The sequence below is a fragment of the Ascaphus truei genome, unplaced genomic scaffold (assembly GCF_040206685.1).
Source record: "Ascaphus truei isolate aAscTru1 unplaced genomic scaffold, aAscTru1.hap1 HAP1_SCAFFOLD_1891, whole genome shotgun sequence".
In the NCBI taxonomy this organism is placed as follows: Eukaryota; Metazoa; Chordata; class Amphibia; order Anura; family Ascaphidae; genus Ascaphus; species Ascaphus truei.
In genome coordinates, this window is record NW_027454794.1 from 32,622 (window position 1) to 45,847 (window position 13,226).

The window sequence follows — 13,226 nt, forward strand, 5'->3', positions numbered from 1 at the left end:
TGTTATATACTGCTGCAGCTCTACACGTGCCATGTTATATACTGCTGCAGCTCTACACGTGCCATGTTATATACTGCTGCAGCTCTACACATGCCATGTTATATACTGCTGCAGCGCTACACATGCCATGTTATATACTGCTGCAGCTCTACACATGCCATGTTATATACTGCTGCAGCGCTACACATGCCATGTTATATACTGCTGCAGCGCTACACATGCCATGTTATATACTGCTGCAGCGCTACACATGCCATGTTATATACTGCTGCAGCTCTACACATGCCATGTTATATACTGCTGCAGCGCTACACATGCCATGTTATATACTGCTGCAGCGCTACACGTGCCATGTTATATACTGCTGCAGCTCTACACGTGCCATGTTATATACTGCTGCAGCGCTACACGTGCCATGTTATATACTGCTGCAGCGCTACACGTGCCATGTTATATACTGCTGCAGAGCTACACGTGCCATGTTATATACTGCTGCAGCGCTACACATGCCATGTTATATACTGCTGCAGCGCTACACATGCCATGTTACATACTGCTGCAGCTCTACACATGCCATGTCATATACTGCTGCAGCGCTACACATGCCATGTTATATACTGCTGCAGCGCTACCCATGCCATGTTATATACTGCTGCAGCGCTACCCATGCCATGTTATATACTGCTGCAGCGCTACCCGTGCCATGTTATATACTGCTGCAGCGCTACACATGCCATGTTATATACTGCTGCAGCTCTTCACGTGCCATGTCATATACTGCTGCAGCGCTACACGTGCCATGTCATATACTGCTGCAGCGCTACACGTGCCATGTCATATACTGCTGCAGCGCTACACATGCCATGTTATATACTGCTGCAGCGCTACACATGCCATGTTATATACTGCTGCAGCGCTACACATGCCATGTTATATACTGCTGCAGCTCTACACGTGCCGTGTTATATACTGCTGCAGCGCTACACATGCCATGTTATATACTGCTGCAGCTCTACACATGCCATGTTATATACTGCTGCAGCGCTACACATGCCATGTTATATACTGCTGCAGCGCTACACGTGCCATGTTATATACTGCTGCAGCGCTACACGTGCCATGTTATATACTGCTGCAGCGCTACACGTGCCATGTTATATACTGCTGCAGCGCTACCCGTGCCATGTTATATACTGCTGCAGCGCTACACATGCCATGTTATATACTGCTGCAGCGCTACACATGCCATGTTATATACTGCTGCAGCGCTACACGTGCCATGTTATATACTGCTGCAGCTCTACACATGCCATGTTATATACTGCTGCAGCTCTACACATGCCATGTTATATACTGCTGCAGCTCTACACATGCCATGTTATATACTGCTGCAGCGCTACACATGCCATGTTATATACTGCTGCAGCGCTACACATGCCATGTTATATACTGCTGCAGCGCTACACGTGCCATGTTATATACTGCTGCAGCGCTACACATGCCATGTTATATACTGCTGCAGCGCTACACATGCCATGTTATATACTGCTGCAGCGCTACACATGCCATGTTATATACTGCTGCAGCGCTACACATGCCATGTTATATACTGCTGCAGCTCTACACGTGCCATGTTATATACTGCTGCAGCGCTACACGTGCCATGTTATATACTGCTGCAGCGCTACACATGCCATGTTATATACTGCTGCAGAGCTACACGTGCCATGTTATATACTGCTGCAGCTCTACACGTGCCATGTTATAAACTGCTGCAGCGCTACACGTGCCATGTTATATACTGCTGCAGCGCTACACATGCCATGTTATATACTGCTGCAGCGCTACACGTGCCATGTTATATACTGCTGCAGCGCTACACGTGCCATGTTATATACTGCTGCAGCGCTACACATGCCATGTTATATACTGCTGCAGCGCTACACATGCCATGTTATATACTGCTGCAGCGCTACCCGTGCCATGTTATATACTGCTGCAGCGCTACACGTGCCATGTTATATACTGCTGCAGCGCTACACGTGCCATGTTATATACTGCTGCAGCTCTACACATGCCATGTTATATACTGCTGCAGCTCTACACATGCCATGTTATATACTGCTGCAGCGCTACACATGCCATGTTATATACTGCTGCAGCGCTACACATGCCATGTTATATACTGCTGCAGCGCTACACGTGCCATGTTATATACTGCTGCAGCGCTACACATGCCATGTTATATACTTCTGCAGCGCTACACATGCCATGTTATATACTGCTGCAGCGCTACCCATGCCATGTTATATACTGCTGCAGCGCTACACGTGCCATGTTATATACTGCTGCAGCGCTACACATGCCATGTTATATACTGCTGCAGCGCTACACATGCCATGTTATATACTGCTGCAGCTCTACACATGCCATGTTATATACTGCTGCAGCGCTACCCATGCCATGTTATATACTGCTGCAGCTCTACACATGCCATGTTATATACTGCTGCAGCGCTACACGTGCCGTGTTATATACTGCTGCAGCGCTACACATGCCATGTTATATACTGCTGCAGCGCTACACGTGCCATGTTATATACTGCTGCAGCTCTACACGTGCCATGTTATATACTGCTGCAGCGCTACACGTGCCATGTTATATACTGCTGCAGCGCTACCCATGCCATGTTATATACTGCTGCAGCGCTACACATGCCATGTTATATACTGCTGCAGCGCTACCCATGCCATGTTATATACTGCTGCAGCGCTACCCATGCCATGTTATATACTGCTGCAGCGCTACACATGCCATGTTATATACTGCTGCAGCGCTACACGTGCCATGTTATATACTGCTGCAGCGCTACACGTGCCATGTTATATACTGCTGCAGCGCTACACGTGCCATGTTATATACTGCTGCAGCGCTACCCATGCCATGTTATATACTGCTGCAGCGCTACACATGCCATGTTATATACTGCTGCAGCGCTACACATGCCATGTTATATACCGCTGCAGCGCTACACATGCCATGTTATATACCGCTGCAGCGCTACACATGCCATGTTATATACTGCTGCAGCTCTACACATGCCATGTTATATACTGCTGCAGCGCTACACATGCCATGTTATATACTGCTGCAGCGCTACACGTGCCATGTTATATACTGCTGCAGCTCTACACACGCCATGTTATATACTGCTGCAGCGCTACACGTGCCATGTTATATACTGCTGCAGCGCTACACATGCCATGTTATATACTGCTGCAGCGCTACACATGCCATGTTATATACTGCTGCAGCTCTACACGTGCCATGTTATATACTGCTGCAGCGCTACACATGCCATGTTATATACTGCTGCAGCTCTACACGTGCCATGTTATATACTGCTGCAGCGCTACACGTGCCATGTTATATTCTGCTGCAGCGCTACACGTGCCATGTTATATACTGCTGCAGCGCTACCCGTGCCATGTTATATACTGCTGCAGCGCTACACATGCCATGTTATATACTGCTGCAGCGCTACCCATGCCATGTTATATACTGCTGCAGCGCTACACATGCCATGTTATATACTGCTGCAGCGCTACACATGCCATGTTATATACTGCTGCAGCGCTACACGTGCCATGTTATATACTGCTGCAGCGCTACACATGCCATGTTATATACTGCTGCAGCGCTACACATGCCATGTTATATACTGCTGCAGCGCTACACATGCCATGTTATATACTGCTGCAGCGCTACACATGCCATGTTATATACTGCTGCAGCGCTACACATGCCATGTTATATACTGCTGCAGCGCTACACATGCCATGTTATATACTGCTGCAGCGCTACACATGCCATGTTATATACTGCTGCAGCGCTACCCATGCCATGTTATATACTGCTGCAGCGCTACACGTGCCATGTTATATACTGCTGCAGCGCTACACATGCCATGTCATATACTGCTGCAGCGCTACACATGCCATGTCATATACTGCTGCAGCGCTACCCATGCCATGTTATATACTGCTGCAGCGCTACACGTGCCATGTTATATACTGCTGCAGCGCTACCCATGCCATGTTATATACTGCTGCAGCGCTACACATGCCATGTTATATACTGCTGCAGCGCTACACATGCCATGTTATATACTGCTGCAGCGCTACACATGCCATGTTATATACTGCTGCAGCGCTACACGTGCCATGTTATATACTGCTGCAGCTCTACACAGAGAGGTGGCCTATGCTACCATTGAGAAAGAGTGCTTGGCCATTGTGTGGGCACTCAAAAAACTCCAGTCCTACGTGTATGGAAGGGCTTTCACGGTCCTCACAGACCACAACCCCCTGAGTTGGCTGCAGAGGGCATCAGGGGAGAATGCCAAGTTGCTAAGGTGGAGCTTGGCCCTGCAAGAGTTTGAGTTTACTATTCAGCACAAAAAGGGTAGTGAAAACAGCAATGCTGATGGACTTTCACGTCAGGACTATCCCTCTGAGACTGAGTTCATTAAGGGTGCCAGCAGTGCCCCACTCCCCGTTAGGGCCAGTGGGCCACAGGTCACCCATTAAGAAGGGGAGGTGTAGAGGGAGAGGGGGGTTGGCCCGGTATTAAAGGGGTTGCACCCCATATGGCCACCCCCTGACCTCACCAGGGAGGCAAGGGGTTAACTGGACTGCGGTCCAGGAATGTGGCTTACACCTTGTCATGTCAGGAAACTGTATGTTCCCCTGTTCCCATGTTTCATTATAATCCTGTATTTTAATGTTTTAAAGTGCATTTCTGTATCTCCAGTTCTGGAGGTCACAGAGAGTTGATATTTGGCCAATATGTGGGGTCACTGTAGGCATTAAAAACTGGCAAATTTCGACCCACTGAGCCCACCAGAATGGAACTTCTTAATATGTGTAGATATTAAAGTATATATGTATGGTATTTTGGATCTGCTCTGAAAATGCAGACCATCTGCTATGCTAATAGGTCATGAAGGGCAGCCGGCTGATTGAGCCTAAGCACTGTGATCAAAAATTAACTGCCCGGATTGTTTACACTAAGTACTAATCAACAGACCAAGTACTAATCAACAGACTCTGCCACTCTAATTGTTACCTGAGGGTGGACAATCATCAAACTGGAGTGGTTTGTAAGTGTTATGTCTACACCTACAAACAATGCAGATACTTCATTTGGTAAACTGGTCGTCGCCCCTGATTTAATTATGGGGCTACCCATAGAGTCCCAGTACACATGGGCTAATTAGCTGGGGGGCATGGGTTAATCTGTGTCTCCACGTTAGGAATTGGATACAGATAATTGTTCACCAATAGTCTGTATTCAATGTTAAGAATAGGGTTACACAGGTATATAAACTGTGTCAACCCTACAGTTTTGAGTTCTTCTTCTGATACCATCTTAAATGTCACCGGATTGCTGGAGAATTGCTAGCTGATACTTCTCCATTCCTCAACCCTAAGTAAGTGTTACCTTCTTGTCTGTTAATTTTACTATATTGCTGTGTTCACTTTTTTTAAGGAATAAATTATATTTTATTATATCTAAGCCTCGTTCAGTTCAACCCAGATATTTGGTGTTCATTATATCTTGTCATAAGCTACCGTGACAGGGTCACACTCAGGGGATGCAGCACCCCGTGTGAATGTGTGTGGGTGGGGTCACACTCTGGGGAGGCAGCACCCCGTGTGAATGTGTGTGGGTGGGTGTGTGTGTGGGTGGGTTCCCACTCAGGGTAGGCAGCACCCCGTGTAAATGTGTGTGGGTGGGGTCACACTCAGGGGAGGCAGCGCCTCGTGTGAATGCGTGTGGGTGGGGTCCCACTCAGGGGAGGCAGCACCCCGTGTGAATGCGTGTGGGTGGGGTCCCACTCAGGGGAGGCAGCACCCCGTGTGAATGTGTGTGGGTGGAGTCACACTCAGGGGAGGCAGCACCCCGTGTGAATGTGTGTGGGTGGGGTCCCACTCAGGGGAGGCAGCGCCTCGTGTGAATGTGTGTGGGTGGGGTCCCACTCAGGGGAGGCAGCACCCCGTGTGAATGTGTGTGGGTCGGGTCCCACGCAGGGGAGACAGCACCCCGTGTGAATGTGTGTGGGTGGGTTCCCACTCAGGGGAGGCAGCACCCCGTGTGAATGTGTGTGGGTGGGGTCCCACTCAGGGGAGGCAGCACCCCGTGTGAATGTGTGTGGGTGGGGTCCCACTCAGGGGAGGCAGCGCCCCGTGTGAATGTGTGTGGGTGGGGTCACACTCAGGGGAAGCAGCACCCCGTGTGAATGTGTGTGGGTGGGGTCCCACTCAGGGGAGGCAGCACCCCGTGTGAAGGTGTGTGGGTGGGATCACACAGGGGAGACAGCACCCCGTGTGAATGTGTGTGGGTGGGGTCCCACTCAGGGGAGGCAGCACCCCGTGTGAATGTTTGTGGGTGGGGTCACACTCAGGGGAGGCAGCACCCCGTGTGAAGGTGTGTGGGTGGGGTCCCACTCAGGGGAAGCAGCGTCCTGTGTGAATGTGGGTGGGTGTGTGGGTGGGGTCACTCTCAGGGGAGGCTACACCCCGTGTGAATGTTGGTGGGTGTGTGGGTGGGGTCACACTCAGGGGAGGCAGCGCCAGCTGATATTAAACAGCTGGCTGTAAGCTCATGTTGGAATCGAAGAGCGCAAGACTCCGGGGGGAAAGAGACAGCTCAGGATCCCAGAGAGACAGCCCAGGGATCGCCGGTGCTGCGGGTCAAGCTTGGGGAGACGGCAAGAAAGAATTAACCGGTAAGACGGGGTGAGAACAGTTTATAGGGACCCTCATCAGCACCCGAGGGGTCTGCAGCAACATGCAAGTGTGTGCAGAACAATATGCACCTTACGCCCCCACTAGTGTTCTGCTAAATGCTCTGCAGATTTCATTCCCGTTAGCAGCATTCTCTGCCCCATTCTGCATCCGAAAGCTGCTTAGTGAGTGCGGTGACAGTTGTGGCGTCCTCATTCTCGCCCCCGGAGACTGTCCTGCTCGCCCTCTCTCGCCCCCCCCCCCCCCGTCATGTCATCGCTTCTTGCGCCTTAACGGGCCTCCTGTTCCCGTGGCAGCTTGGTGTCGCATTGCGCAGGAGGCACAGAGAGGGTGACCGGGGGGTCCGGGCACATCTCACACACACCCCCCCTCACCCCTCCAGGCCCCCGCGCGCAGCGCCCGAACAAAACGAAACTTTCAGGGGCCAGCATCAAACTGTTAAAAAGAAATCGCAAACACAGCAAAAAGTAAACGTATGTTGTGTGTGAGATACAGAGCGTTTCGAGTTTACAATAGGTCAGACTTGGCGGTGGTTTTCATCACAATACAAGGAACAAAGTGATGCTGACACTGCTCCTATTACCTCATATAACCCCTCGCTATATCTCCTAGTACTCCATATAACTCCAAAAAAAACGCTCCCTATAACTCCTCCTATTGCTCCATATAACCTCTCCCTATAACTCCTCCTATTGCTCCATATAACCCATCCCTATAACTCCTATATCTCCCTATAACTACTCCTATTGCTCCATATAACCCCTCCCTATAACTCCTATATCTCCATATAACCTCTCCCTATAACTCCTCCTATTACCCATATAACCGCGCCCTATAACTCCTCCTATTGCCCCATATAACCGCTCCCTATAACTACTCCTATTGACCCATATAACCTCTCACTATAACACCTCCTATTGCACATATCTCCACTCCCTGTTGCTCGATATAACTGCTCCCTATAACTCCTCCTATTACCCCATTTAACCACTTCCTGAAACTCCTCCTGTTACTCCATATAACCGCTCCCTATAACTCCTATTACTCCATATAACCTCTCCCTATAACTCCTTCTATTGCCCATATAACCTCTCCCTATAACTCCTCTTATTACCCCATATAACCTCTCCCTATAACTCCTCCTATTACTCCATATAACCTCTCCCTATAACTCCTTCTATTGCCCCATATAACCGCTCCCTATAACTCCTCCTATTGCCCCATATAACCTCTCCCTAGAACTCCTCCTATTACCCCCATATAACCGCTCCCTATAACCCCTCCTATTGCCCCATATACCCCCTCCCTATAACCCCTCCTATTGCCCCACATACCCCCTCCCTATAACTCCTCCCATTTCCCATATACCCCCTCCCTATAACTCCTCCTATTACCCCATATAACCGCTCCCTATAACTCCTCCTATTGCCCCATACAATTGTGCACCAAATAAATCGGCTGCAGACTCCCCTTGACATTCTGAGACATCGACCAAAATTGTCTTTCAGAGTCTCCTGCCCGGCAGATAATACATCGGTTATGTCCCCGCCCCCTCACTTTCTGCCCCTTGTTTCATTCCTCCTCTTCGCAATCACCAAATCTAGACTCTGTATACCCGACTAGTCAAACCGAGCAGCAGGAGCCGTCCCACGTGCTTTCCATTCAGATGAGTGCCAGCCGTTCCCCCCTGCGGAGGAGAGCCAGCACCCCCCTGCCCTGCACCCACCAGAGCCGCCCGCGAGCATTCCCCCCACCTCTGGGGATGCCCTCCACGCCCACACTCGGGGCCCGCGGCAGCGGTTCCTCTGACTCGGGGGGCTCGGACGAGGTATGCGAGGCTCCGTTTAGAGTCGTTCTGCTCGGCGATTCTGGGGTCGGGAAGTCCAGTCTGGTCGGTATCTTCACAAGAGAGCAGGAGAGAGGAGCAGCGGAACAGCAGCAAGGTGAGAGGGGGGGAGATCAAGCGGAGGTGAGAGAGGGTGGGGGCACGGAGGGAGAGGTGACCCCTGGAGACGAGGGTTGATAAAAGATAGGTGTTGGCGGTGGCGGCACACCGCGCACTTTCACACGCTGCTCTCCCGTTATTGTGTGGCTTAGGATCTGAGAAGTGCCATTTCTATTGGGGTGCTGGAGGAATTCCTGTTCTCTCTCTTCCCCCCTCCCCCTTAACCCTCCTGTGACCTCTGACCTCTCCATTTTAGAGGTCTATGAGTGCACACTGACCGTGGATGGAGAAGACACCACTCTGCTGGTGATGGAAATGTGGGGATTTGAGGCACAGGTAGGACGGGGAGCCCATGTGGAGGAACGGTGGGGGCAGGTTATGTGTGGGGGGGGGGCAGGGTAGTTATTGGGGTGTGTCTCATTGCAGAAGCGTGACTGTTCCATGCAAGTGGGGAACGCATACATCATTGTGTACTCCATAACGGATCGGGCCAGCTTTGAGAGTGCCTCGGAACTGCACATTAAGCTGAGACACACCCGACAGGACGAAAATATTCCCATCATCCTTGTGGGGAACAAGACGGACCTCGTACGCTGCAGGGAGGTGTCTGTGGAAGGTGAGAGATGGGGAGCGACAGAGAAAGCCAGAGGGGGGAGAGAAAGTGAACGTTGTGCAGAGAATGGTATAGCACTCAGGCCCTCATTCCCTCCCGTCTCGTTTACTATAACCTCCTGCTGTCCGGCCTTCCTGCCTCTCACCTGTCTCCCCTACAATCTATCCTAAACGCTGCTGCCAGAATCACTCTACTCTTTCCTAGATCTGTCTCAGCATCTCCCCTCCTGAAATCCCTCTCCTGGCTTCCTATCAAATCCCGCATCTCGCACTCAATTCTCCTCCTCACTTTTAAAGCTTTACACTCTTCTGCCCCTCCTTACATCTCAGCCCTAATTTCTCGCTATGCACCATCCCGACTCTTGCGTTCTGCTCCAGGATGTCTTCTCTCTACCCCCTTTGTATCTAAAGCCCTCTCCCACCTTTAACCTTTCTCACTGACTGCCCCGCACCTCTGGAATGCCCTTCCCCTCAATACCCAACTAGCACCCTCTCTATCCACCTTTAAGACCCACCTTAAGACACACCTGCTTAAAGAAGCGTATGAGTATCACCGTGGCTAACACTACACATGAGACATAAAGCTTGCACCCTGCAGACGCACTTACCTGAATGCACTACTGTCTCTGTACGTTCTCCCCACCAATTAGATTGTAAGCTCCTCGGAGCAGGGACTCCTCTTCCTTAATGTTACTTTTATGTCTGAAGCACTTATTCCCATCATCTGTTATTTGTATTATTTGTTATTTATATGATTACCACATGTATTACTAATGTGAAGCGCTATGTACATTAATGGCGCTATATAAATAAAGACATACATACATACTGCGCCCCTGAGCCCTGCCTGGCACTGCGCCCCTGAGCCCTGCCTGGCACTGCGCCCCTGAGCCCTGCCCGCTGTCCTCTCTCCGCAGAGGGACGCGCCTGCGCCGTGGTGTGTGACTGTAAATTCATCGAGACGTCCGCCGTCCTGCAGCACAACGTGCGCGAGCTGTTCGAGGGGACCGTGCGTCAGATCCGCCTGCGCGGGGAGGGCGCGGACACACGCCCGAGCTGCAGAGCGCGGAACCAGCGCAAGGAGAGTCTGAGCAAGCGAGCGCGGAGGTTCCTGGACCGGCTTGTAACCCGCAACAGCAAAGCAGCGCTGAGGGCGCACTCACACTCCTGTCACGACCTGTCTGTGCTCTGAGGGTGTCGTGCTGCGGAGCGGAGGACTATGGGCCCTCTCACAGAGTATCGAGAAACTGAGGGCCCCCTCACAGCAGAGCTGAGTGCCCCTCACGCAGAGCTGAGTGCCCCTCACGCAGAGCTGAGTGCCCCTCACAGTGACAGTTAATGACTCTCTGAGTGCCCCCTCACATTCAAGTTTGAAAGCGGGATGGGGGATAGGGGGGAAAGGGGGCCCACCTTTAATAAGCCTCCCCAGACCTCTCCTATCACATAGAAAGGTCAAAGTTCAAAGGGCGGTGATTAAAGTTTGTGACTTTGGATCAATCGGTTATGTTACGTGAAAATGTCCCCCTTTAAATTTCAGCCTCCCACAACACTCTTGTGCTCCCCACACCCCTCTCTCCCCCTCCCCATACACTCCTATACGTTCTCCTCCTCCTCTCCCCCCCAGCCACCCTTTACACTGGCAAACATCTGAAAGTTTCTGTCTTCCAGATCTGGGATGGAAATGCACGTGTCTGAATTCTTCCCTGATGTGTTGGGATAAAAAAGACTTATTTACTGGGCGATAGCAGCATTTTTTTAAAAATTGTTTTCAGATTCAAATTGGTGGTATGTCCCCTTTGTCTCTCCCCTCTCTCCCCTCTCTCCCCCCCCCCCCTTTTTCCAGGATTTAATGGAATTCTGCCGCGCTCCCTCTGCTTCTCCGCTGACACCACAGTGGAAAATCTGAGCTCACTGTTTATGGACAGGGGCCGGGGAGAGACTGCAGGGATAAGAGAGGGGGGGGAGAGAGGGCTCTGTCCCACCAATTCAGGGTGACAGAGAGCCCACCTACCCCTAAGGTGGCCGCTGTTTTACCGGGAATATGTAACCCCTTGTCGTCTTGAGGGAGAGCATGGCTTTGTATGCACACCGTGACTTACAATCTGTACAACCCCTGGTCTGGTCATGTATTGCTTCATATGGGGGTCCAGCCCTCAGTGCAGTGTGTGTGTGTGTGTGTGTGTGTGTGTGTGTGTGTGTGTGTGTGTGTGTGTGTGTGTGTGTGTGTGTGGTGGTCTGCTCTTGCATTGCTCTGTGGGGGGCGGGGGGTTCGCTCTGCATGTGTATGTGTGTGGAGGAGGGGGTCTGGTTTAGCGTGTGTGTGTGTGTGTGTGTGTGTGTGTGGTGGTCTGCTCTTGCATTGCTCTGTGGGGGGCGGGGGGTTCGCTCTGCATGTGTATGTGTGTGGAGGAGGGGGTCTGGTTTAGCGTGTGTGTGTGTGTGGCCCTCTGTGCATCTGCCTGCAGTGTGATTGCTCCGTGTTTAATGACCTGGCACACATCTGATAAACACAGGAGTTGCGTGTGAGCCGTCAGGCGCTGTCTGTGTTATTGATTTTCTGGGACACAGCAAGGACTGTCTGAGCCTGGGGCCTGACAGGGGGAGCCTGCTGCATCCCACTGTACAAGGGTGGGATCTCCCACTCTGCTCTTACTGCTCGACCTCTCTGCAGCCGGTGATACTGTTTCCCACCCTCGTCTCCTTCACATTCTCCATACTCTTGGTATCCTGGGTCTCCTCTTACCTCTCCCATCGTACTGTCCGTGTCTTGTTTGCTAACTCCTCCTCGGTCGCTCTCTCTGTGGGTGTAACTCGTCTCTGTCCTGGGACCTCTTCTCTTCTCTCTTTACACACTCTCTCCATCACATCTCTTGGGTTCAAATATCACCTCTATTCTGTCGATGATAAATTTTACTTTTCAACCCCTGACCTTCAGTGCCATCTTAACGCATGGGCACGCTGGGCAGTTGCCCGGGGGCCACACGAGCGTAGGGACCCCACGCTAATCTATGCACCGACCAGAATTTAAACACTAATTTTCCGATCACCCGCCTCAACATTCACATCTCCCGCTATCTCGGGAGAAGGAGAAAAATGACGACTTGTAGCGGAGCGTTGGCGTGTCTGCATTCGCCAGAGAAATGTCGCCGTTTTTTATTGCTTGCAATGTTATGGAAGCAGAATATTGTAACGGATTCGCGGGGGCAATTAACGGTTTTGTTGAAGGTACCAATAAATATAAGTTTATTTTATCGATAATTGACATTTTTATTCCTGTGAGGGGTTGTGTAGGCCGGGCCCAGTGCACTGCTTTGCCCGGAGGCCTATAATGCTGTTAAGACGGCCTTGCTGACCTTACACCTGCTGTACAGACCAAAGTCTCTGAATGTCTCTCTGCGATATCATCCTGGATGGGCCTCCGCCGACTTAAACTCAACATGGCAAAAACAGAGCTCCTCATACTTCCTCCCAAGCCTGGCCCTACTACCCCTTCTGCAGTTGGCAGTTCTATCATACACCCAGTATCACAAGCACACTGCCTAGGGGTCACATTTGACTCCTCCCTCACGTTCTCCTCTCACAATGTAGCTGAAACGTGTTGTTTTTACCTCCGTAACATTACAAAGATACGCCCTTTCCTCTGTCCCTCTGCTGCTAAAACTCTAACACGGGCCCTCATTCTCTCCCGTCTCGACTATTGTAACCTCCTGCTGTCCGGCCTTCCTGCCTCTCGCCTGTCTCCCCTTCAATCTATCATAAATGCTGATGCCAGAATCACTCTACTCTCTCCTAAATCTGTCTCGGTCTCCCCTGCTGGAATCCCTCTCCTGGTTTCCTATCAAATCCTGTATCACACACTC

General features: G+C 51.1%; 1 protein-coding gene across 3 annotated transcripts; it reads left to right on the forward strand.

Annotated features, from left to right (window-relative positions):
* Positions 1-6,617: 6,617 nt before the first annotated feature.
* On the forward strand, positions 6,618-12,792 carry REM1 (RRAD and GEM like GTPase 1). Of its 3 annotated transcripts, none has more exons than XM_075582110.1 (5): positions 6,618-6,790; positions 8,318-8,752; positions 9,011-9,090; positions 9,181-9,370; positions 10,284-12,792. In XM_075582110.1, exons 1-5 carry the CDS (start codon positions 6,667-6,669, stop codon positions 10,556-10,558), a joined length of 1,104 nt encoding a protein of 367 aa, XP_075438225.1. In that variant the 5' UTR covers positions 6,618-6,666; the 3' UTR covers positions 10,559-12,792. The 3 variants fall into 3 exon arrangements, with proteins under 3 accessions (XP_075438225.1, XP_075438226.1, XP_075438228.1); XM_075582111.1 differs by having other exon boundaries at positions 8,414-8,752; positions 10,284-12,779; XM_075582113.1 differs by having other exon boundaries at positions 6,652-6,790; positions 8,433-8,752; positions 10,284-12,777.
* Positions 12,793-13,226: the final 434 nt, after the last annotated feature.